This window comes from Bos indicus, chromosome 3 (genome assembly GCF_029378745.1).
Source record: "Bos indicus isolate NIAB-ARS_2022 breed Sahiwal x Tharparkar chromosome 3, NIAB-ARS_B.indTharparkar_mat_pri_1.0, whole genome shotgun sequence".
Lineage (NCBI taxonomy): Eukaryota > Metazoa > Chordata > Mammalia > Artiodactyla > Bovidae > Bos > Bos indicus.
Genome location: NC_091762.1, coordinates 102,033,026 through 102,058,660, shown reverse-complemented (window position 1 = coordinate 102,058,660; position 25,635 = coordinate 102,033,026). Strand labels below are relative to the sequence as shown.

The 25,635-nt window shown below is 53.6% G+C and overlaps 1 protein-coding gene across 6 annotated transcripts in view; it reads right to left on the bottom strand.

Annotated features, from left to right (window-relative positions):
• ERI3 (ERI1 exoribonuclease family member 3) overlaps positions 1 to 25,635 on the bottom strand; it is a 130,841-nt gene that overhangs the window by 18,267 nt on the left and 86,939 nt on the right. For 4 of the 6 annotated variants that reach the window (XM_070786678.1, XM_019957622.2, XM_019957621.2 and 1 more), the window contains one exon: positions 5,857 to 5,989. The exons of 1 other annotated variant lie outside the window; for it this stretch is intronic. In XM_070786678.1, coding sequence (XP_070642779.1) covers positions 5,857 to 5,989 — 133 coding nt within the window. The remainder of the gene's footprint in view (positions 1 to 5,856; positions 5,990 to 25,635) is intronic. One more of the 6 variants, XM_070786677.1, reaches the window with a different exon arrangement.

Below are 25,635 nucleotides of genomic sequence, written 5' to 3'. Positions count from 1 at the left end.
CCAGTCCAGGGAGGAAGGTGTGAACAGCCCTGAGCACTATGCAGGCAGCCCAGTGGAGGCCCTGTGGATGCCTAGAGACATGTCCCTTCTCGTGGTCAGCCACCACCCCTGGCTCATCATTTTCTCTGGGACACTCTAGAAAGAACTGGACGGGGTCAGGGGAGAGGGGGAAGGGGGGTGGTAGTGCTGAGGAAACACACACTCCAGCTGTCTCTCCCCGCTCCTCATAAGGGAGCTGTGCTGACTTCTCCCCTCCCAGCCTCCCTGCCCTGAGGATGGCCAAAGCCAGGAGTGGGGTCGACACACCCCTCTGCCTCTCCAGGAGGGCCAGGAACAGGTCTATCAGGTCGCAGAGGCCTCACCTCAACACTTCACCACCCTCAGGTCATCCGAAGAAGCCCAGACTGGGCTCTGGCTGATTCTGAAGCCCTCTAGCTCAGCCAGCAAGTCCCAGGTCAGATCTACATCCTCCCTGCTGGGTCCTTGGCCAGAGTCCCCACGTTCTGAGATGTAGGACATGTCATGGGGTGGGGAGAGGGGGGAGAAGATGGGAACTCTGGGAAGGAAGAGCCCACTGTAGAGAAGTGGACATGGTCATTCTGTCAAGGGAGGAAAAGGGGCTGGAGCCTTCCAGGAGTGACCCCTCCACCAATGGCTCTGTCCCAGCCCCACCTCTTTCCCTCGCCCGTAGCAGGAGCAGGGTGATCAGAAGGAACTCCCTGCTGGGCAAGGTGGGGGCGGGTGCTGGCGTTTGGTGTGTGCTAATCCCGGGCCCGAGGTCTTCAGAGGGACCGGGGAACTTCAAGGAGGGGAAGGCAGAGCTGTACTGCAGACGAGCTCATTAGCCAGCACCCCCACCCCCCCACCCCCCAACGAGGAGGAGGGCGGGCGGCCCAGGGAGCTTGGCGGCGGAGGCGGCAGAGAAAAGGCTGTCACTGTCCTTTCTTCCTTTTGGTACAAGCATCTCCCCGAACCGACGATTCTCCTGCAGTGACATCTCTCACGGGCGCTAATGAGATCTGTGTCACAGAGCTAATGCGCTCTGACTGGACTCTGATAGACACCCCACTCCATCAGGGGAGCCTACAGGCTGGCACTGCCCCCCAGGGCTGGGCCCCACCCAGCCACCTGCCAGCCCAGCTCTCTTGCCAAACTGTGCTGGGCAGCAAGCTCCTGAGAGGGCTCACCCGGTGACTTGCCATCCCATCTCACCTGGAGCCTGTGGAATCCCTGGTCCCTGGGCAGAGGAGCTAAGCAGCCAGGACAGGACCACCCAGCTGGGCACCAGGGAAGGTTTCGATTGTTCGCCCCACCTGTGACGCCAGCAGTCTGCGGGGCCTCCATGTCCCAACAACGGGAGATTTTACTGAGGTTTCCTGTATGGATTTCCAACAAGAAAGAAGGGAAGGAGGCCCAGGCCATGCCCTTAGGGAGGTCAAGTATGTAGGGCCTGATCATTACCTCTAACTGGGGCCTAGGGATGTCTTCTGTGCGCTCACACTGGGAGGGCTAGGCAAGACCCCCAGAGGGGTGGCCCCTAGAAGAAGCGCAGGATCTCCTGGATGGAAGGCAAACAGAAATCACTGTGTAGGGCTGTCGGGTTAGGAGGAGGCTGGAAACCAAGGGGTGGGGCCCTGGCTCCCAGGGCGACTGTGCCAGGGTGGCCACGCCCCCTTCCCCTTTCTTCCTCACCTGCTGCTACCGAAGCTTTGCCAAGACCTGTGGGTTTTATGTGACACTGAGAGAAATGCCAAATGTAAGCTTGTTTTCTTCCTCACTGTCTCTGCTGGCGGCACAAAGCCCAACACCAAAAAAGTGCTCCTAATTCAGCACGGTGGTAAGAATGCAGACTTTGTGCTCAGATGGTCCTAAGAGTGAATCCTGGCTCCTTTGTCTGACTGCCTGTGTGACTGCAAGTAAGTTACTCATCTGAGCCTCAGCCCCTCAATCTGTAAAATGGGGATGACGATGGCTGCCTTCATCAGACTGTATGAAACCTAAATGAGTTAATACAAAGCGCCCCAAATAATGTGAATGTGCTGTGCTGACCACTTGCTGATATGAAAGGAGGCCCACTCAGCAGTCCCCCGTGGAGGCTGCCCAAGTCAAGAACGCTAACGGAGCCCACTGACACAGCCAGTCAGCAGTTCTGCAAATGTGTAGTCCCCCTCACCTGCAAACTCCTCCATGTCACCCTGCTCCCCGGGGTCCTGAGGCTGAATCCACTCCCCCAGGAAGAAGTGTCTCTCCCTGACCACGAGGCCACACTGACAGCCACTGAGTCCCCTCTCTGGCAGGCGTTCCATCCCTGATGCTCCCCCTACTGCAGTCCCCAGGGCCAAGCCCTCTCCCCATCCTGGTGACGGAGCTCAGTGGGGCAGGACCAGTGCAGGTTTAGCACCTACCACAGCTCCTGAGACACAGCAGGTGCAAGGTTGCCGTTCACCACCTCCTTCCCCATGCCCATGGCCAGCTGGTCGGCCCTGAATTAACCACCACCTCCCACATACCTTACTGCATGCATCCCTCACCTACCCTCCCCATTGCCCCCTCCACTGATTGCCCTGTGGCCTCCCCTTCCGTGATTTCTCATTGCTAGTCCTTTCTACACAGACTCTCAGATGGCACTGACTGGAACCAGCTCTGACCAGGTCATTCTACCCAAACACCCTATGGCTCCCCCTCAAACAGCCCAGCCATGCACATCTATCCCAGCGGGCCCCTCCCTTCCACAGCCAAGGTCCCTGTCCTGCCTGGCCGGCCAAACCTCCAGCACACCTGCCCCCTTACTCTGTCAGCACCTCCACCACCCCAGTGCCCAGCAGGAGTCCCCGCCAGGTAAGCCCCACAGCCCTCCCCTGCCACCCATACCTTAAAAGGAGACTCAGGAGATTCCTCCAGGGGCCAGGGTCATCGGAGCTCAGCACACCCTGCCACTCCCCCCAACCCAAGGCATTGCCGGAGAAGCCAGCAGCCCCTGGAGACGGCTAATCTACGGGACCTGCAGAGCCCTTACCCAGAGTCACCAAGGCTGCCTCACCCCCCAGCAAGATACATACCACTCCCCACTTGGGGCTGGCAGCTCCTCACACAGTTAATTAGCACCATGTCACTGAGGACCAGCCTGAGTGGCCAGTGACAGGAGCTGACCCTTGACCCCAGGGCTGGGAAACAGTCCACATCAAACTCTTACAGTGCGACCCTTTTAGCACGCACAGTAACTCAGGGCACCACCAGCTGAAGCTCATTAAAGCTGTCTCTTTGGCGCGAGGGCCATTAACCTCACCGCTCAAAATCTGCACCTCCCCTCCCCGCCTCTCCCAGCCCAATTAATGCCCTGCATCCTCCCTTCCTTCCAAGCACCCTCACCCACTCCTCAGAGCCAGCCAGCAGCTGGCAGGGCAGCCCCCTTCATTCACGAGTACAAGGATCAAATGCCAGGAGCCCCCCATGCCCTGGGCAGAGCAACAGAGGAGGCAGCTCCTGGAGCACCCACTGTGCGCCCAGACTGCACCAGCCATTCCCAACAGCCCAGGGAGGCAGGTGGCACTGCCTCTGGTCTAAGGTCACAGGGCCTGAACTGCTGGTAGCTCCAAAGCCCTGACTTCGCTGTCATCAGCCAGAGCCTTGGGTGGTCCCCTGGGGCCCACCCAGAGGGAAACACCTTCTTCTCTGAAGAAGGAGGGAATACTTCAAGGGTCCCCACCTAGAGCCAACATGGGTGAACAGACAAGAACGACATCAGTGAGTCCCAGGAGGCAGCAAAGATGGGAACAAAGCACCCCTTCCTCTCAGAAACATCCCCAGGACAGATACACAGAAGCAGGGTGCCCCGCTCAAGGCTGTGTGGGGTGAATTACCCCAGTCCTGCCAGCCCCTCCGTTTCGGGCTGCTCTTCTTTCCCTGGGCCCAGGTTCTCTGGCCCCTCCCTTCCCCAGCACCCTGGCCCTGACTCATCACTCGCTCGCCGTCTGTCCATCCACCAGAGCGTCCGTCGAGCACCTACTCAGAACCAGTGTGTGTAGCGCCCGACTGCCTCACTGATTCTGGACCAGAGCTCTGATCCTGTCTTTATCTCACTCACGGACTTCCTGTCTCCTTAAAACCTCACAAAAAGCCACATCCTCTGACCTGGCATTCAAGGCTGCCTTATTTCCCCATTTATCTTCTAGCCATTTCATCCCTAACCCAAATGTTCCATTCCAGTCACAGGAAACTACTTGCAGATGTCCAAAATTGTCCTCTCATCACAACAGGCTTCCTCCTGCCTGCGCGCTTTGGTATACAGACGGCCTCCCCAAAGTTGAAACCCTTCCCCCAACTGTCTGCCTAGCAAACTCCTATTCATCCTTCAGGGATCCCCTGACTCAAGTCTCATCTTCTCTAGGAAACTTCCTGCTGACTCCGAAGGCCCATCGGCATGATAGGTTTGGGGTCTCCTCTAGGCTGTATAAAACAGCTCCTATGGGAGGGAACAGCAGTTGTGGGGGACTCCCAATTCCCCAGGCCCGATGGCCACTTCCTCTTTCCCCCGGGACCCCAAGAGAACCTTGAGAGCCAATAAAAATGATATGCGGGCATCCTCAAGTAATGAAATGTAAATGAAGAAGAAGAAGCCCTTGGCAACTGAGGGCAGGGAAACCGTCCTTGGGGCAGCCCAGGTGTTTCTATCCCAACCCTGAGCACCCTGGGTGGAGACTGCCCAGTTCAGTCTCTGCCTCCTCCCAGGAGCTCCCTGAGGACAGGACCATCCGCTCAGCACGCCCAGCCCTAGCAGGCACCTGCAGTGTCTGCGGAAAGGATGAGAGGCCAGTCTGCAGCAGGTGACTGGACACCTTTCAGTGTATCTTGCCGGTCCCCTTCCCTGTCATACCTCCACAAAGGTACGCAGGCTCTGCTAATGCGTAACATCACCCAGGAACACCCCTGTTCCTCCTAGCTTGGAACAAAGTCTACGCCTGTCAAGTACCCTGCTTGAAAATATTTGCATGCACACGTGTGCAGACACACACACCAAATAAGATGCACAGAAATGAACAAACACATTTTCTGATGGATATACACACAGGCTGATGGTTGCTTCCACAGAGACAGGTGCCCTCAGCAGGTGTACACAGAACACCTTTACCCATACACACATCCCTCAAAAAGACACATTACAGGGACACATACAAACTCCCAGACACACACACAGAGACATGCGGCTTAAGGTGCCATTCACTCCCTCACAGACACACATCCACAATGATATATAAGAAGCCAGCAGAGCCTCCAGTGCCTAGAACCAGCCCCCTCCCACAGAGCAATCCCCCTGAGGAGGCACCCCCATCTGGTACCCCAAGTGGCCCCTCCCAGCCCAGGCACCACTCAATGGAGGCTGCTGCTCCTACGGGGGAGTTCAATACCCTGTGGACGGAGCCATCGGTCAGAAGGACCCCGACTAATTAAAAGCTGGTGAGGTTTAAATAATTCATCTCCTTAACTCCCATTGATCGCCCAGTTTAGTGGCCACAGACTTGAAACAATATTAAACAGCCTTCTCCAGCTCCACAGGGGGTGGGTAAGCTGACATGTGCCCACCCCTCTGAGGACATCACCCACCAGAGATGCAACCCAGGGTGGGATCCCTTGGTCTGAATCCAAGGCCACCTGTGATCCACCCAAAGCCCAGACCCCAGCCTCCTCCTGAAAGTTGTTTTGAGAGACTCTTTCCAGCGGTCAGGTTCCACTCTCCCCTCACTCCACCCCTCCTTCCCCGCTCCCCCCAGCTACAGAGAGCACCCTGCTGGAGCACTAAATGAGCCCCAGAACCCCTCTGTGTGCCAGGGGACTGGGGGGTGTGGGCAGGGGACTGACCAAGCTGACAGGGGGATGTGTGGAGGGACTGACCAATGCCGCTGTGGGGCCGGCCTATGTGTTGCAGGCTGAGGCCCTTGTTCATGTCTAGAAGTCCATTCTTGGGCCAGCAGCCCATGGCGAAGCTGTAAGCCTGGAAGACAGGAGGCAAGAGTGGTTACCAGAGGCCCTGACCCAACCCCATCACTCACCAACACCCCCAGCCCCCATGTCTTCCTAGCAAGGGCTTACTCTCATCACGCTACTTCATGAGAGTCCTCCCTACTTGCTGGGTCCCCCTTCCACCAGAGTCCCTCCAGAAAACCCTTTCCACCTTCAGAGCTCCCTCTCTCCTGGGTGTCTCCCCATCAGAGGTCCCCAGCCCTCATGAGGTGCCCCTCACCAAGCTCCTCTCTAGAGCTCCCATTTATTAAGATCCTCCTTCTTAAGACTCCTCCTCCCACCAGGCATCCCCTTCATCATGCAACCCCCCAGCCCCCCATCCAGAGTCTCTGACCCTCTGTTGGGTATTACTGGTCACAAAGACTGGTGGTGGGAGGGACTTGGAGATCAGTATATTCAGACTTCACTCCAAAGACAGGAAAACTGAAGCAAGAGACGAGGGGGCCAGCCAAATGCCTGTGGTCAAGGTGCTTTTGACCTGGAGGTAGGCCAGACTGTGGAGCTGAGAGCCATATGGGCCTCAACTGAAGAGGGGTAAGGTCACCTGGCCGACTCAAGCGCTGTGAGGGGAGCGCAGAAGAGTGTGTGTTTGTGTGTGTGTGTGTGTGTGTGTGTGTGTGGTGGGAAGCAGATCTCGCTGAAGGTCAAGTGCTCACTTATGCATATTCAAAGCGGCCACCCATCGATCTGTACTTAATTGTTTTCCTGGGGTTGGGGAAGCAAGCGCTGGGGGCATCGATCTGTTCAGCCCCCAGCACTTCATTGCCCCCCTCTGTCCCCAGGCCACCACCCACCTCCTCCACGGTGGGGGGGCACACATCAAGCAGGGTGAGCACTTCCTCTCACATCCCATACAGGCATGACAACCAGGTATCACAGATGAGGAAACTGAGGCCCAGAAAGAAGAGACTTATAAGGGTCAGAATGCTATTAAGTGGCCCAACAGGGATTTAATTCCTATTCAGCCTGCCAGCAAGTCCCAGGCTTCTATCAGTGGGCTTGCATAGCCAGCTGACCCTTCAAACAGTACCCATGTCTTCTCCCAAGAAATCCCCAGCACCAGGCTGTCCTTCTCCCAGTGGCAAGAAGGTGACAGGGTGGTTAAGACAGTGATCATTGCAAATGATGTTTGGGTAAGTTCCCAGAAGTTGGATGGTAAGTCCACTGGTGGAACTAAGGTGACTGTTAGCCATGGGCAGGCAGGCACCACAGAGCTCCCGTCCACCACTGGGCCAGGGAAGTCCCCGTCCCACCACAGACTGCCTCCCAGCGGAAGAGTGCCCAGCACGGGGTCAGAAGCAGAGCACAGGAGGTTGAACACGCAAGCTGTGCCAGGACCAAGGGGCTGAGCAGAGGGCTGCAGGAAGATCTTGGGGATCTTGATTCCCTCCCAGCTGCAGGAATCAAGTGTCAGCCCTGTGGGCCCTGGGAGGCTAGGAAAGAGTGCACCTCAACCTCAGCTCCCTCCAGAGCCACTCTGCTTGACCACAGAGGTACCAGCCACCGCCCGATTTCCCAGCCCGCCCTCCCACGCTTCCCCAGGCCACAGCTGTACCCACAAATCGGGGGTTGAGCGCGAGCCTCAAGGACAGGGGAGAGGACGCTGGCTCGGAGCCAGGGCAGAGCTGGGATGCAGGCAGCAGGCAGAACAGCCGGTGGGCGGTGCACAGCTGGGGGAACTGCTGAGCATGGTCAGGGCCGCGGCTGGAGCGCAGTGGGCCAGAGAGCAGTGGTGGGCCGCCTTTCAAGTACTTTAAAATCACTTACAAAGGCCGGATTAAACGATCAGAAATTCCATTTAATAGGACAAATAAAGAAATAACAATCTACTCTATCAGCCTGGAGAAGGCGAGCTGGATGGGTTTTCTTTCTTTTTTTTCCCCCCCGTCTAAAAAGGAAAAAGGGAAGGAAGGGGGAAAAAAGAAGGATAATGTGTGTTTACTCAAGCAAAGAAAAAAATATTTAAGTGATGTCGGGGAGAAGATTGCGGTAACTAGTGAAGAATAACACCGTCTACTTTGCTGTCAAATCACACCCGAATTTCAGTAATAGATTCTCGGCTGACACTCAATTCAATTCGAAGGTGATCCTGCTTTATCCCAGCCCATCAAATATTAAACACTTGCATTAGCAGGTGCTGCCGCTTCCCGGCTTAAAGCAGCGGGCGGGCGGCAGGGCTGCGGAGGCCCCTCTGCTCTGCGTGCGGCTCGGGGACAGGGCAGCTTGGCGTTATCTGCGCGTCATCCTGAGCCTTATCGCCGCTAAGCGGGAAGACCACTTCAGATAACATTAGGCGCCTGCCCCAACGCATCACCGTGATTAGATTATTATTATAATGATGACTCCCTAAGATCTTCTGCAGACTGGAAAGTGAAGGGGCAGCAGAGCCCAGGAGGGCCTGGCTGGTCCAGGGCAAGCCGGGGCCCACAGTGGGGAAGAAGGAGTGCCAGGCAAGGCGGCAGCCCGGTCCCGCCTGACGAATGCCTTTCAGGAAGGGCAGTCTAGCTTGTCAGAGCCAGGGCAAGATGAATTGGCGTCTCTGCTGCGGCCGCCAGTGGCATGCCCCACGGTCTCCTATTCCCAGATAAGGCGGGCTAACCAATTGCTGCCGTGGCATGGCCTCAGCCAGCACTTCCTTCGGGGGCGCGGGCGGGGGCAGGGAAGGCGTGTGCACATGGGTCTGCCAAGCTCCTAATAAGAGGGATTTAATTTTTACAAATGCTGCTTCCAGCGGGGCCTTCACGTAGCAGCCAGAGTCCAAAATGATATTAAAAACGGTTAATTAAAACTGCTCTCCTTCAGCCTGGGCTCTCCCCATGCTAGAGAACCCTGGCAGGCCTCCTCCAGGTACTGCCACGTGCCTCTGCAGAGCCGAACCTTCGGACATGACCGCCTGCCTCGTGGATCCCCCCCGAGGCACAGTCCCAGGGCACAGCACCACAGCTCCCCCCAGCTTCTACTATCTCGGGCACCCCTTGGGCACAGCTAGCAGACAGCAGAGAACACAGGGTTCTTCTGCCACCTAAGCTTCTATTGGCATGTTCTGGATCTTGCTCCTGCTGCCCTTCTGGGCCTGTACCTTCAGGCCTACTACCCCTGGCACTCACTGCTAAAGTCCCTACCCCTCCCCAGATACACACACCGTTGAGCACGAGTACACACTCACACAGGCACCAAATTCTCCCTCGGGTGACTCAGCCCATCTTTCCATTCCCTACGCCCCTCCCGACGCCCTCCCTCAGAGATTACATGCATCTGTGAATCTTAGCAGAGCCTTCGCAGGAGCCCAGCTCAGGGCAAGGTGATGTGGGCTGTGTCTCAGAGGTTCTGGCTGAGGGGTCAAGGCTTGCACCAGAGAGCCACCAGAGCAGGAGGATCAGGGACGGTGAACCCTGTGGGTTGCCCACAAGGACACCGGAGACAGACAGGCCCATGCTGGAGGTGACCAGGAGAGCTTCCTGAAGGGAGCGGTACTGGAGGCACTGGAAAGACGACACAGCAAGGACAAAGGTGGGTGACAGGAGCGAGCTGGATGGCACCAGGCAAGGGCTGGGGTGGCCAACGTGGAGATGTCTTGAGGTGCTGTGCAGTGCTGGCATCAGTCAAGGGGCCCGAGTACCATCTACCGCCCCCCTTTACTCCTGCCTGCTTCCTATCCCCACTCCCTCTCTCTCTTCTGCCAATCTGTGGGGCATGGGGTAAGGGACCCAAAAGCTTTCTGACCCTGATCAGGGCTGGGCAGATATTTGAAAGCCAGAGCCTGTGCCCGAGCCCCTGTCCCATGCTGGTTCCCAATTCTCTGGATGCCACTTCTCCAGCTGCACCTCTTCTAGCTAGTAGGGCCCACCTGCCCAGCTGAGGGTTCCAGGCCAGAGGGTGGGGCAGGGGGAAGGATGACTGAGGAGTCCTCTCCAGGGCAGGCAGAGTCAGGGTGAAAGATGCTGGGCCTCCCAAGCCACCCACCCCAGCCCTGTGCCAGGCAAGCATGCACACTTCCCTTCCCCTGAGCTGCTGTAATTTCCATGCGCAGGGAAGCAGGTGCCGAGCTGTTCCCGGCTGGCTCTCCCCTCTCGCGGCTCTGCCCGCCTTGGCTGCTGCCCCATTAGCTTAGTGGCCAGCCATCTGCGACGGGCCTGCCGCGCAGCCCTGCTGTAGGCGCGGCGGGTGGCCCCCTGTGTAACAGGGAGCTTTGCCATTAGCGCCTTTAATATTCTGACACCTCAGCACAGCCTGCTATTACATGCAAACGCTGATCGCCCTGTGAAATTACATTGCTGGGCCCGCGAAATGGAATCGTGTATAATCAGCCTCCTCCATGCACTGTCAGTCCCATCACAAACACGGCGCCCGGCGGCTTACGGGGGCTTAGCAGCTGCGACAAGTGTATTGGGTTTAATAGATGAAGTAGCCCTCATCGGCAGCAGCATCAGATCCTTCAAAGAGGAAAGAAGAGACATTGACAGCTGCTAGGGTGGCTCTGCCCACTGGTTCGCCACCCACCAGGGCCCTGAGAGTCAGATGGACACAGCATGGGCAGGGCAGTGGCTGGGGATAGAACCCAGCTCAGACCACAAAGAGAAGCACAAACTTGCAGAAAACCCAGAACTTGAAAGCTGGCAGCGGCACATCTGAGCCATCCAGCCTCCCCGCAAGGTCACCCTGAGGGGTGGCCTATGGCAGAAGGGCCATTTCCCAAGACAAGGAAACAAATCAAATCACCTGCATTTCCCATAAACACCCAACAGACAAAGACAGGGAGGTGATACTCTGGAGGATCCAGGGGAGGAAGTCTGACAGACAGAACTACTCTCTAATCTTTTCTTTAACCGGACAACATGTCGATAGTTGGTAAACCAAACACCAAGGCTGCAGAGATACATGAGGATGGTGTACCCAGCAGCCCAGGCCTCATGGAAAGAGTGCATTCAGAAGTTGGTTCCCAATTCCGCCAGTTATTAGCAGTGTAACTTTGGTGATAACCTAGAGGGGTGAGATGGGGTGGGAGGTGGCAGGCAGGTTCAAGAGAGGGGACATGTGTATACCTATGGCTGATTCATGTTGAGGTATGGCAGAAACCAACACAACATTATAAAGCAATTATCCCCCAATTACAAACACTTTTTTTTTTAAAGCACATCATAACTTTGGATGAGTCATTGAACCTCTGAGCCTCAACTTCCTGTACTATAAGACGGGATGACAGTTCTTTCTCAGGTATACCTGAGATCACTCAGGAACACCCAGTCCCACTGCCACCCCCAAATATTCTTTGCCATCACGCAAAATGCAGGCTGTCTTTGAGAATGCTATTCGTCCTTTTTCCAGGTTCAGCTTAACACCGATTACGGCAGACTGTGTTTTCCAGTGACGGTTAACATTATCTTCAATCTCACATATGCTCTACTTCTGATATGACTCTGATAAACCTGCCGTCAAGAGGGGAGTCTATACCCCTTTGGAAAGGGGTGAGCTTCTGTTATAACTTCAACCAAAAGAGTAATGCACAAGTAATGCTGTGTGATCGCAAAGCTATTTCAGAAATGCCAAGGCAGCTTCCTCCTCATTTGCTAGAACACTTTCCCTGACCCTTGAGCTGTCTGTAAGAGGTCAGACTGCTCCAAGGCAGCCATGCTGTGAGGAAGCCCAAATCAGTCCAGGAGGAGACACCATGTGGAGAAGCCATGGGACTTGATGGAGAGAGAGAGGTGCCCAGCCAGCCTCCAGCTGCTCCACCCAAACTCTTCTGAGTTTTCCCCTGCTCTGATGTCTTTCCTCACAGTCTCCTGTAGTCTCATCTGGTCATGTGTGGCTCCTGCATGCTCCCTTCCTGTTTCTGTCTGTGCTCTACCACTCTCCCTGTGTGATTTCCTCAACTCCCTGGTCTGCACCTGTCCAACGTTCAAATCAATTATTCTTTGCCACTATTTAAGTGTCAAACAGATATCTTCTATTGCCCACTTGGCATTTCCACCTGGAGTCCATTCAGGAAATTCATTTTCAATAGGGTTAAAACCCATTTCAACATCTCCTCTCCAAAGTGTTCCCTCTCCTGGGCTCCTCAATCCCAGTGAAAACTCTTACCATCCACCTGGCCTACCAGAGATGCAGGGGGTCAGCCTTGCTCCCTTCTCCTTCCTTACTTCTCCTCAAGTCCTGGGATTGCTGCTTTATGCCCCCTAAGACTCTACTTGAGCAACTCCTTAGCCTATCTAGGGTGCCCTCTGCCTTCTCCCAGTTTTTATCCCTAATGAACACATACTCTTCTTTCAGCATTCAGTTCAAAAGTACCTTCCTTCAACTTCCCTGGTGGTCCAGTGGTTAAGAATCCACCTGCCAATGCAGGGGACACGGGTTCAATCCCTGCTCTGGAAAGACTCCACTTGCTGCAGGGCAACTAAGCCTGCGAACCACAAGAGAAGCCACCACCACAAGAAGCCTGCACACCACAACTAGCGAGTGGCCTCTGCTCGCTGCAACTCGAGAAAATACGTGCACAGCAATGAAGACTCAGCACAGACAAAAATTCAGAAAAAAAAAATTTAATGTATATACATAAAAAAGTACATTTCTTTACCAAGCCTTCCTGACTCTTCCCTTCCTTAAACACACCCCGACTCTGAGTAGCACCTGGAATATTAGATTTGTTTACACATCTGTTACCCCATGATGTTGGGAGTCTCTTGGGGTGGGACTGTATCTGCTCTCTCTGAATGGTCTCCACTGGGGGAAGGGCGTAACTCTGCCAGGCCTGGTTTTCGGAGAGGCTGCTCCTGCCAGTCCTATTCCATTTCCTTCAGGAACCATGGTTGATCTCGCCTAGAAGAAGAGCAATTCCGCCCCGTCCCCAGCCGTCCTTGGAACTGAGGGCTCAGCTACCTGGGTTAGGAAAGAAGGAGAGACTACTTTTGTCTCCTCCTTTTCTGAACTCTTTGGGCTTATGGATAGCCTTGAGTCCATTCTTCAGGCCAGCAGAGACCTGGGCAACACAGCTATAGGAGCAAAAGGAAGGACACTCCCATCAGGTGACACAAGACCTTCCTTCCTACCCCCAGCTGGTAGTTCTGTGTGTTCAGTGTTCCCTGGCTACCGACACACTTCAGGGGCACCAGAGCTGCTGCTGCCTCTGTCCATCAACAGAACCTGAGTGGGATAATTATCTTCTCTGTGTACTTAACCTTCCTGCTCACTGCCGAACAACAGGACAGCTGCCTCGAGTACATGGGACCACCACCATGGCAAAGGCAGGAGCTGTGCTACAGGTCCAGGACCCACAGTTATTTGGAAGACAGCTGCCGGCTCAGTTTGATCCCTTGGGTCCTGAGTCTATTTTTAGGTGGAGCGATCTCCCTCATGTTTCCAGAGCCCTTGCTTCTCTGCTGAGTCAGAGAGGACTTGGGGACACTGAGGCTTCTGGGGAGAGAAGCAGGTAAGGAGCATAAGCCCTGCTGCCTGAGCCCCCAGAGAAGAGGCTGGCCTGTCTGGGGCCCCACATGCCACCAAGTCAAGGCAGCAGGTCAGCCTGAGCCAGCTGCCCAGGGAGAAAGCCACATTGTGGGTTTTCTTTGTTTTCATTACAATTTTCTCTCCCATTGCTTCTTTGGAGCCAGCCCTATCCTCCCCGGGGTGCTGAGGATTGAATGAAACACCACCCCCGGCTCCAATAAGTGTATTTCAATTACATCTGTCACTGCATAACGATATAATGATATATCATGTGATATTAAATCCATGGTAATCATATCAGGGATTTTTTTTAATCGTGCACTAATCGCATTATTACATCTCTATAATTAACAACAGGAGGTATGGAAATTCAGTTAAGGCAGAAGGCTCAACGTACTCCCCCCCACCACACCCCCGCCCTAGCTCCCCCAGATTAGGACCCGATTAGGAGATGGGAACTGCAGGGCACTAGCAAGATGGGCCAAAGCTTCCGCCTCTCAGGACCAGAGCCATGGGCAGAGCCTTCAGCATCCAGGGCTGGCAGACATAGGCCAGACTGAGACCTGGGTGCTATCTGTCCTGTAGCTGCTCAGGCAAGAGCCTGGGGCAGAGGCCACACAGAGAGGCCCAACTATAAGGCAGCTGGGCCTTCCAGACCTCCAAGCCACTGTGGGACCAGATCTTCTCCTTGGGGAGGGGTGTGACCTTTCCTTCAGACCAGCAAGGCCCCCAAAGGTGCTGGTAGGGCCCAAGGCAAGCGATTGCCTCACGACCTCCTGCGCCAGAATTCTTCCCTCCGCCCTAGCCCTTTGTGTTGGCAGCTCTTAACATCACCAAGTCCAACAGCTGTGATGTCTCTGCCTTTTGGTCCTGTCATCCTTGAGCTGGGCAGATCCAGTTCTTCCACGGGCCATTCCTCCCCAGTTCCCTCTCTGAAGTCTGGCCCTGAGTACTGCATGATAAGCAGGTTTCTGATGACCACTGGAGTTGTTCCCCTATGCCCCACAAATGGTCCAAGTTCTTATGTCCTCCCACCCAGGCCTATATGGAGAGGGGAGGGGCTTGGGATTGCAGCCTGAACTGTGTCAAATGACCCTGTCTCTCCCACCCCCTTCCTGATACTGAGCTGTCAGGACTAATCCCCTCAGGGGTGTCAGAAACCAGTCTGCAAAGCAGAATTTTGTGTTTCAAGTCCAAAGCTTTGAACTTGGCATGTAACTAGTCCTCAGTGAGGGGCAGGCATTTTGCTAAGTTTGACGCTCAGAAGTCAGACAGGCCTGAAGATGAAAGAGAAAAATCATGTCCTTTTTCCTAATAAAAAAGAGACACTAATAGCAGTCAGCACTTAGGCAAAGAACTCTAAGTTTCTAAAGTGCTCTCCAAATTAAAATATAATCCTTCATCAGGCATGGGACACCACCACCACCACGGCCACCCAGCCCTCACACGGAAGGCATGCACATGCTGGCACCCAGCACACACACCTTCCCTTCTTCCCTGTGCATGCAGAAAACGGAAAAAGTGCTTCCACCTTCCTCCCAGACCGCCCTCTCTCTCTGCTGGCGTGTTCATGTAACACACACCTCATGAGCAAATCCACGTGCCAAGCTCTGTGCCCAGTGCTAGAGATCAACCACGATAGGCCACTGACTCCAAGGAGCTTCCAAGCTGGAAGGAGATACATGTCGACTCACACAGGGTAGGGGACTGAGATCCGACAAGAGCCCCAAGGGAGAAACCAGCCTTGGAGGGGAATAACCAAGAAGGACTAAGATGGCCTTCAATGTGACATCCAAGGTGATGTGCCTGTGGAAGGTGGACATGCAGGCCAGGAGCTCAGTTCAAGAAAGTCCTTGGAAAGCACAGGGATGGTGCAGGAATCTGCAGGACTCGGTAAGATCACCCAGGTAGAGAATAAGCCTTTAGGGCCAACAAGGCCCTTCTTCCTCTGATGTCTGGATGGAAAACTAGGAAGGCTGAACAGCAGTGTCTTGTCTCTAGAGCTAAGGCTCTCTGGGCACACCCAACATCCTGGCCTCTGCTCTCCTGTTATCTCCACCTTCACTTAACCCAGATGGGATAGGATGAAGCAGTAAAGACTTCTAGGTCACACTGACTTAGTCATGACAAACACTACTGAGAGTCTGTTATATGCCAGACCACATGTTGAGTGAGTGAGTGCTCAGTCATATCCGACTCTTTGTGACCCCACAGGCTGTAGCCCGCCAGGCTCCTCTGTCCACAGAACTTTCCAGGCAAGAACACTGGAGTCAGTTGCCATTTCCTACTCTAGGGGATCTTCCTGACTTAGGGATTGAACCTGCGTCTCTTGCACCTCCTGCATTGGTAGGTGGATTCCTTACCACTGTTCCACCTGGGAAGCTAGCAATATAGACACAGTGCTGTCCCCAGAAAGCTTCCAGCCTATTGGAGAGAGCCCATGTTAAATAAACAGCAACATATATAAGCACTAAGTCATAGCTTTCAGAAGGACTCAAAGAAGAAAGGCAGGCTGCTTACAGGACAGAAGAGGGGAACCTGACCTAGATGGGGAACTCTGAGGACACTCAACAGAAACTGAGTGACGGGGAGGTGACAGGGGAAAGACTAGTGCTAAGGCCTCTAGGCAAACAGCACTTAGAAAGAACCAAGTCAAGGCTAGTGTCCCTGGAGCACAGACAGCCAGCATGAAATGAGGCTACTGAAGAAAGCAGAAGATGCCGGGGCCTCAGAGGACACGATGAGGGTTCCGTACTGTTTCCTAAGGTGATGGGAAGCCATCAAAGTGTCTGCCACTGCCATGCTATGCCATCTTAGGTGCTCCAACAACACCAAAAGTTAGTTCCTTGGCACATCTAACCCTCCCTATTCCTAAGGGTAGACAGGCCTGGGAACCAGGGACCATTTTTTTTAATCTAGAAGGAGAGAAAGAACCTGCATGAGCAAATGACCTCATTCATTCATTGTAAGATTCACACATTCACTGAAGGCCTGCCAGACCCTGGCAACTCAACCGAATCCCTTATAAACCCTGTCCTCATGGAACCCACAGTCCTTTGCAGGGAAACAGATGCCAGGAAATGCATGATCACAGTGATATGGAGTGATTAGAGAGAATTGAGGTAGAGACAGAAAGGAGGACAGTGCTCAGGCCCGTCGGAGGCATCTGGAGCTCAGCACAGGGAGCGCTGTCCCTGGATCCTCTCCTCACTGCACCAGCCAGGGTGGGTGGGGAGACTACACTCCCGACATAGACTGCAGCCTGGGCGGGGGGCAGGGGTGGCAGGAGGGCCCTGAGCAGCAGCGAACCTAAGCCAGGATCTTCCTGTTGCAAAGATGAAGGCTGAAAGGCTGTGAGCAAAGCCACTGAGGAGAAGACGGACAAGCTCACTGTATCATCCAAGGATGGGGGACGGAGCACCTTTAAAACAAGCAACAGGACTTGAACAGAAAATCATTTCCCGAAATGGCAACTCCAGTCCCCAGGCTGTTTCCTCTTTGGAAAACAAGGGGCTGGAGGGTGGTGGCGGGGAGGGATAAATTAGGAATTTGATATACACTACTATATATAAGAGAGATAAACAACAAGGACCTACTGTATAGCACAGGGGACTATATTCAATTCCTTGTAATGACCCATAATGGGAAAGAATCTGAAAAAAAATTACATATATACACATATAGCTGAATCACTCTGCTTAACCCCTGAAACTAATACAACACTGTAAATCAGCTATACTGTAAAAACTAAAGAAAATGCGGGGAGAGGAGCTTAATTACCTGTTTTCTTAGGTCCATTGCTGGTCTGAAATTCACCAGTTGGTTCTTCAGGCTCCCATAAGAGTCAGGCTTATTTCTGTTCCCACATCTTTGCTCATACTATTTTCCCACTTGAAACACTAGCCTTCTTCTACCCTCTCCAAGTCGAACTTCTACCCTCTCCAAGCCTTCTTGCACCCTGCCAGGACACCACCTTCAGGGAGCCTTTCCTGATTTCTCTTCCCCCCACCTCTACGACCCACCCTGACCTCCACAGTTCATACCACAGTTCTCCCAACAGCACTTTGCTTAATTACCTATTGCGTATGGTCTAGTGCCCTTACTTGACTGGTCGAGAGACTGTCTCATCACTTTCAACCCCTGATATCCATTTCGGGGGCAGGAGGGAAGCTCCACTGGCACAGGCCGAAGAAGCAGGCGGAAGTCTGGGTCCCCACTCCCTCTGCCCACAGCCCTTTGAGAACTCGACAGGCCTCCACTTGAAAAGGGTGCTGAAAGCAATGATGTCTCCAAGTGCGATGGGAGATATTTGTGTCTGCTTTACCCTTGGCTTTTTGCTCCGGTTCAGGTAGGAGCGGGGTGGGCTGGCTGGCAGATCTGAGAGCGCGGCACGCCCCAGCGGGCAGGGCGCACAGCGCGGAGGAAGGCGCGAGTCAGTCTGGAGTGCTCCCCATTTATCAAGCTCACGCAGGCCGCCAGCCGAGCGAGTCTTTCTATCATTACACCTCTCAAAATCCGATTCATACCACTAATCCTGCCTTCATTCTCCCAGATTAATAACATCTCTTTCAACCTTCACAGTGTGATAAATAGACAAAGAGAGAACAAAAGGAGAGACAGAAGAGAGAGAAAGAGCTGGAGCAAGTCCCCATAATAGAGAGAGCCGAGAAAGAGGAGAGGGGAAAAAAGGAGAGCGGGCCAGAGCAGGCAGCGGCCAGAGACTGCAACGGTCTCAGAGAACCGAGAGGAGAGCGTGGCTGCGCCCCGCTATGCGCGGCGCTCTGTCCCCGAAGAGAAAGAAAGGCTCGTTAACAGTTCCTTCCTGCCTGCACTTTTGTTCAAATTCTTTTCTTCCCTTCCAATCCCTGCTTTAGGTCAAATTCCAGTGAAAATGAGTCTTCTGGCTTCCTGGTCTCCTCCCAGCCTCCCTACCAGGCCCAGGGAACCAATCTGGCCCCTGGTGGCAGGGCTGGGGCTGGGCAGGGGCTTAGCAAGGGGCGGAGCGAGCTGGCCTAAAGCCCAAACCCCTGCCCCTTTCCTGCTCCTAAGGCAGAAGAGGGGAGAGAACAGAGCAGAGCAGAGCCGGGGCCCAGGGCTCTGTCCTGCATCTCTCTCCAACCTAAGGCTCTAGCTGGGCAAATTCAAGGCCCCAGCTGCTAGCAGCTCAGCTAGATGGTCAAAGTGGGCACCCCTGAAGCTTGCAAAACAACAAGGTGTGGCCCACACTAACACACGGGGCCTGTGACACTTCTTGCTCTCCCTGCCCATGTGCGCGCCCAGACTGGTCTCCACAGTACAGTCCCCACCCTCCTCTCGGACAAGTGCAAAGGCCCTCTGGATGCCTGGCTGAGCTCTTCCAAGAGGATTCAGGCACTCCCTTGCTCTGGGCTCTGGAACACAACACCGTTCACATTACACTATAATTCACACTAACCTGTTGCCTTCACTCCACTAGGAGTCTGTCCTTTGAGTTCTCTAGTCCCAGGAACAAGGTGCCCGTGGCGCTTCCAATCATCCTCAACTTTGCCCAAAGTAGCCCTGGCAGGAGACTAAGCCAAACAAGGCTCAAGCCGCCCTTTGGACTGAAAAAATATTCCCATCCAACTGGCAAGCTTCGCTCCGAGGCAGGGGGACAGAAGCCCTCCATATGCATGACTCACTTCCCAGTCCATCAGACTGGACAGGGATCAGTCAAGCTCCCTGGACCACTGTCTCAGCACACCCTCATGACGGGAGGTAGGGCGGCATACATGCAGAAGGCAGGCCTGTCCTGCCCAATCCAGCCTAGTAGGAGGAGTCTTCCATGAAAGTCAAGTCTTCTCCAAGGATGGAGCCTGATGGTGGACAGGAAAGACCCAGACTAGTCCCACAGTAGAAAGCTGGTAGCCTAGTGATCTCTTTAGAAGTAGGTTCCTCCTAGGGAATATCTTGCAGACACCTGTCAGATACTTTCCTCCAAAAAGCCTCCCTCTACCCTCTGCCCCAATCACAGTCTTCCTTTAGGGTCAAAATGGCTGCTACCTACTCCCACCACTCACTATGGGGACCACATTGCCTCCAGTCCCAACTTCCGGGCTTGACCATTATATCTCTGCTTGGGGAAAGTCTGGAGAAAAGAAGGCTTCATAGGGACAAGTTAGAGAGCAATGTAGGTAAGAGGGTACTCCTTGGGATCAAATCCCATTCACCAAAACTCCAGTTCTGCTGACCTTCCCTCAGCCCCACATGAGAAGGACTGTTCACACTGTTACCTGCTCCACCTGGCCTCCAGGATCAGAGTCCTATAGCAGGGAAACCCGGAAGAATGACCGTGACTACTGTTTGTCCAAGAGTCCAACTGACCAAAGGACTGAAGAGGGAGGGCAAGAAGGAGAGAGAATGATTGTCTCGGTAACCCTATAACCCACCTAGCGCACGAGTAGTACCCTGGGCTCCAGGGCAAGCTAGGTCCAGCTGGCACACAGGCCCATGAGGCCTCCAGGGCCAAGGTCACAGCAGAGTTCCAGAAGCATGGAGCTCAGGCCCTTCCTTCCCTAAGAGCCCAGAGTGCTGGCAGACCAGGGAGCCTCAGCCAGTCAAGCCTGCAGCCTTCAAGACACAAGCAGCCAGCAGGCCCAGACACCCCTAAACTTGCTCTAACCAGCTCCCCCAGGGGCTCAAGAGAGCTGTCCCCCCCAAGAGTGGGACAGTTCTGGCCCTGGGAAGAGACGTCACGGTGGCCCCTCTATCCTTTGTCTTTACCTAACACACAAACCAGGGCCTCCCTGCAGCCATCCAACTCAGGAGTGAATCCCCTGCAGCAGAGAGTCAACCTTCACCCCCAGTAAAGGACCTGCCAGTGGTCAGACAGAAGAAAAGTCAGCCAGACACAACAGGGTCTCCAGCAAGTCAAGAAGCCAGACCCGAGTGATACTCTCCCCTCAAACCAGACTTGAAAAGCTCTTTCCCTGAGTACCTGGTTCTAGAGCCCACTCTCCAAGGCAGCCGGGGGCACAGAGCAGGGAAGAAGTTGGGTCCTAATGTGTAAAAAGCTCCAGCAAAGCAAAATCATTTACTCTTCGGTGCGACTGCTCAGCAGAGCTAATAAATCTTGCATGAGCAGGGCCGATTCTAATTTCCTAATATGAAAAGGCATTTGGATTGAGAGAGAGGGGGAGATAAAAGTGATTGAATCTCCAATAGTCCAGGTTACTGACAAGAAACATCCTGCTCAGCCCTGAGAGAAGGATGGCAGCGCCCGGCCGCCTGCACACACCCATCCGTTCTGCCCCCCTCTTGGCGTGATACATCTCAGTCTCTTCTATTGACAGGACGTGGCTTTAAACACAGTTACACAAGTTATCATTTCTGCCTTCTGATCAATCTGAATTTTCAGGACAATTACCCTCTTAATCAATGATTGCTATCAGCAGCCCTGCGCCTGGACGGATTTCTCAGCAAGGTAATCATGCCGCCAGGCTGGACGGCGCGTGCATAGGCAATGAAGCTCCGGGTGGGGCCTCCTCCCTCCCTCCGGAGCCCCCATATCCCAGCGCCACTGCCAGTATCGAGGACAAGCACGGCAAAGTGTGAAGGCCACTTCAAGGCGTGATGGGAGTAGAGGACGGGAGGGAGGGGGCCAGCCGCCCCGCCAGCCTTCCCGACCACCCGATCACGGAACAGACCTATTAAAGCCCTAGATTTACTGCCCACCATGCTGATACATCTCCACATGCCCTCCTGCCATCACTCCTACCTCCTAATTAGCCTAATAAAGCCCAATTCTAATTATGGGCTCAAACTATTAGGGTGAGTAAGTGCAAAGAAAAGAGAAATATTGGTTTTACTAATCTCTCAGAGGCTCTTGGTTCCAGAAACTCCTTTTTCTTCTACACATTCAGTTCACATGGGCTCCTGACTGGAATGGCAGGGGTAGCCTCTCCTGCTCAGAGGTCCGGGCATCTGGAAGTCACAAAGCCGGCCTGGCCTGGAGCCAGGAGGCCACCCAGCCCCACACTCCGGGGTACTTCCACAGAGTCAGCCCTCCATATAAAGCAGGGCAGGGCCCCTCAGGAGAAGAGGGGAGGGAAGGGGAGGATGGAGTTGGTCTCTGCCTCAAGGTCAAAGTCAGCCAGACGCTGTATCTGCCATCATGGGGGCAACTCAATTTCTCAGATCACCTGTTGTTGCATAAAGGATCTACACCAGAAAGGCCAACGGTGGAGTGAAAATGGCATGGTCCAGGACATGACACATCAACTTATGCTTCAGCGTGGGTGGCAGATGCGAGTTATACCCGGGCAGAGTGGGTTATGGGATTAAAACAGGTCCTCACAATTTGCTATTTCATTCTCAGGAGGAAAGAGAATTAGAAAGCATGATGTATTCACTTTCTGACATTTACTGAGTGCTAACCTTGGGCTGTACTTTGGCCACCTCATGCGAAGAGTTGACTCATTGGAAAAGACTCTGATGCTGGGAGGGATTGGGGGCAGGAGGAGAAGGGGACGAAAGAGGATGAGATGGCTGGATGGCATCACTGACTCGATGGACGTGAGTCTGAGTGAACTCCGGGAGTTGGTGATGGACAGGGAGGCCTGGCGTGCTGCGATTCATGGGGTAGCAAAGAGTCGGACACGACTGACCGACTGAACTGAACTGAACCATGGGCTGAATGTCGGGGATACATCAGGGAACAGTAGAGAAGTGACCCTTACTCTTAGGAGCTCACAATCTACTGAGAAAGACAGACAAGTGTCTTTCTGTCTGCAAAACAAAAGCAATGAAACAAACCTGCACACAAATGTTCATAGCAGCATTATTTAATAGCCATAAGGTGGAAACAGCTTAAATGTCCATCAACTGATGAGCACATAAATAAAATGAGGTATATTCATACAATGGAATATATTATTCACAATAAAAAGAAATGAAGAGCTGATTCATGGTGCAACACGGATGACCATTGAAAATTATGCTAAGTGAAAGAAGCCAGAAACAAAAGGCTACATTTAAGAAATTTCCAGAATTGCAAGAATAGGCAAATTTATAGAGATGAAAGTAGATCAGTGGTTGCTTAGGACTGGGGTGTTTGAGGGGGAATGGGAACTGACTGCTAGTGTTTTAGGGGTGACAAAATGTTCTAAATTTAAATGATGATGGTTGCAAAACCCTGTGAAGATACCAAGAAACACAGAGGATAGAGTTAGGTCGTGAAGGGTCAGCAGGAGCTCACCAAGGCAGGAATGAAGGAAGGGACATCCCGTGCAGATGCAGCCAATGTGAATAAGGCCTAGAAGTGGACAGTCACATAGACATTCTTGGTATTACTGGAGAGGTACATTCAGGGGCCAGGGAGCTTGTACTTTATTCAGGAGACACCAAGCTTTCTCAAGCAGAGAAGTTAGGTGATAAGTACAGGATAGCTTGGGGTCTGATGGTTCAGGTAGGAGAAATAACACGTCCAAGTTGCACGGACATGTTTTTGGAGTCAGATATCCAGGATTTAAAATTCTTCAATTCTTCTTCAAATACACTCAAATAACCAGCATGTGCTGGGAATTTGCTATTTTGCTCACTATTTTATCCCCAGTGCTTGGCAGAGTGCCTGACCTAGTAGGTGCTCAACAGCCATCTACTGAATGAAAATGAATGAATGGATGGGTATGTTGAATTCAATCCCATTTGCCAAACGTTTATTGAATACCTACTGTGAAGCTGGGACTCTGGTTACACACAGTGAGCTCTTCAAGGGTAGGGACCCTGTCTGATCTCTGATCTCTTCTGTCTTACTGCCTTACACAGGTTCTGTGTGGCATAGGGCAGGTGCTGAAGTCAATGTTAATTTCCTTTCCTCTCCTGGTCCAGGAGGTTTTCCTGAGACCCAGTGATTCTTGGAGAGGCGTGGCCTGAATACTTCACTGTGGTTGGCGAGAAAAGATAAGCTGAAGCTATAAGGGTGGAAGGAGCAGAGGGTGATGCCCATGGTATTTATCCCCAAATCAGCCATGGTGCTCAGAAAGCCAGGAGGCAATCCGAGTTGTCCAAGTTAGTAAAGGACTGAGCAGGAATGAGACTGTTCCCACAGCACATTCTCAGAACCCTCTGCAGACCCCCCTGCACCCGCAGCAGCAAGCCTCTTCACAGGAAGCCAAGCACAGGTAGGGTGGGAACAGAAGCTCAGGACTTGCAGGTGGAGGAGGGAGGAGGAGAGGAAGATCTAGTCCTTTTCTCCTGAGCACCCTGTCCTGCCCCTGGACAGCTGCCATTTCCATACCTCCCCTCTGGTTGGGAGGGCCCTTCAGTTCATGGCTGACCACAGTAGGAAGGGGGCTCCTCCATCTCCCAGCCCTCAGGCCTCTCCCCTCCCCTCCCTTTCTTTCCCTCCCTCTCCTTCCTGCAGAGCTTCCCTCGAGCCATAAAAATAAAATAAAACACAAACACCCACAGTCCAGGAGGAGGGCGTCAGACAGATAATGGGCATTTTATATCTTTTTATGACACTCCCCATAGGCAGCTCGGCAATCACAGCGCAATAAAGGCAGGCATGCAGCTTGCATAGTTAAACAACTGCCGGGTAATTAGGCACAGCAAACACTCCACTGGGGAGGCCGCAGGGCTGCCCTGGGATCTGCCTGCAGCCCGCCCTCCTGCTTGCAGCCACGTAGGTGCCAAGCCCAGGCCTAGCACCAGCAGACCTGGTGGTGGTGCAGAGGACAGACCACTGGCTGCTGCCGTGTGCATACTTGGCCTCACACCTGTGCATGCTCAGACACACCTGCCCACACCCACACACAAGCACTTCCTGAGCAGCTAGCTTGGACCTCATCTCCCCAGGAAGGCCGCTCCTCTCTTCCAAGTCAGATAGCCAAGGGTCTAGAGCGGGCCCTGCTCTAAGACCCTTGACGAGGACCCAGGCCTGGCTGCAGCAGGGGCTCGCTCCTGCAGGGAGCCCCGAGCTTCCTGAGCTGCATAGGCAAGGGGACGTCTGAGCGCACAGGAGTGATTACATGGGCTCTTTCTCCTGTAAACGCCAACTCAGTACAGAGCTGGATTCAAATAAGTTTTTAAAAATACACTCACACACACCATACACACATTCCTTTTACTTCATTTACTACCTCTACTGTATTTCCCCCATCTGCCTTGACCCGTCCATCTTCCCTCCTAGATCCGGAACTCTGTACAGGTGGAGAGCAGGCCTGATTCATCTCTGAGTCTACATGCCCTGAGGCACAGGGCTGTGTTGAAGAAAGGTGGTAAGTGAGGTGTTAATTGAGATGAGCTGGCCCAGGCAGAGCGCAGGTCACTTGCTACCTGAGGCTTAGGTCTAGGCTGATTGAAAAACAACCAACAGAGACAGAAGCCCTCACCAGGGCTGAGGCAGCTGCACTGAGAGTCCACCAACACTCATTCTTCCTCTAGTGATCCAGTCAATCAAATTCAAACTTTCAGGGAATGAATGGCTAATTAATGAAACAGAAGAGGCAAAACCCCGCTCCAATCCAACTTGAAGATTGAAACAGACTCTAGGAGCCACACAGATCAGCCCTGAGTAGGCTGGGGAAAACTTAAGCACCCAATCCTATACCACTCTTCCCTCAAAGGGAGCTGACAGCAGGCCAGGTGAGCTCACGGAAGGGCCTTGGGTTAACCCAGCACAGTCACATATGAACGTGAACCCAACCCAGCTACTTTTCCTGGTGTCTATCTGGCCATCACTCCTTGTCTGCCAAGGATCACAGGCCAGAGGAAGGGCCTGGGCTGCACCCTGCCTTTAGCGTACTGAGAGGCCCCTCCTGCCACCTCCTATAGAAGCAGGGTGACAAGCTTCTCCTCACCCCATATTCTCATGGAGAAGCTGCCCAAAGCCTCGGTAGCATTAAGCTCCAGTCCAGGTCACCCCAAACTCTGGGATGACCAGCCATCCAAACTCCTTCCAACGTCTGAGTCCCCAGCTCTCCTGACCTAATGCCAGGCAATACCTTGCCCTTCCTGGACCCTCAGTTTTCCCCAATAGGATACAGCAGTAGCCCCAAGGCTAGAGTTCAAAGTAAGTATGAGTCAAAGAGGGGCTTCTCTTGCCTTCCTTGTATCTGTCACATTTTTTGCTGGGAGCAAAAAGGAGGAAACCTCAGGTCCCATAAATGATCTCAGGATGGCAAAGGGAAAAGAGAAAGATCACCTTGCTCAGCT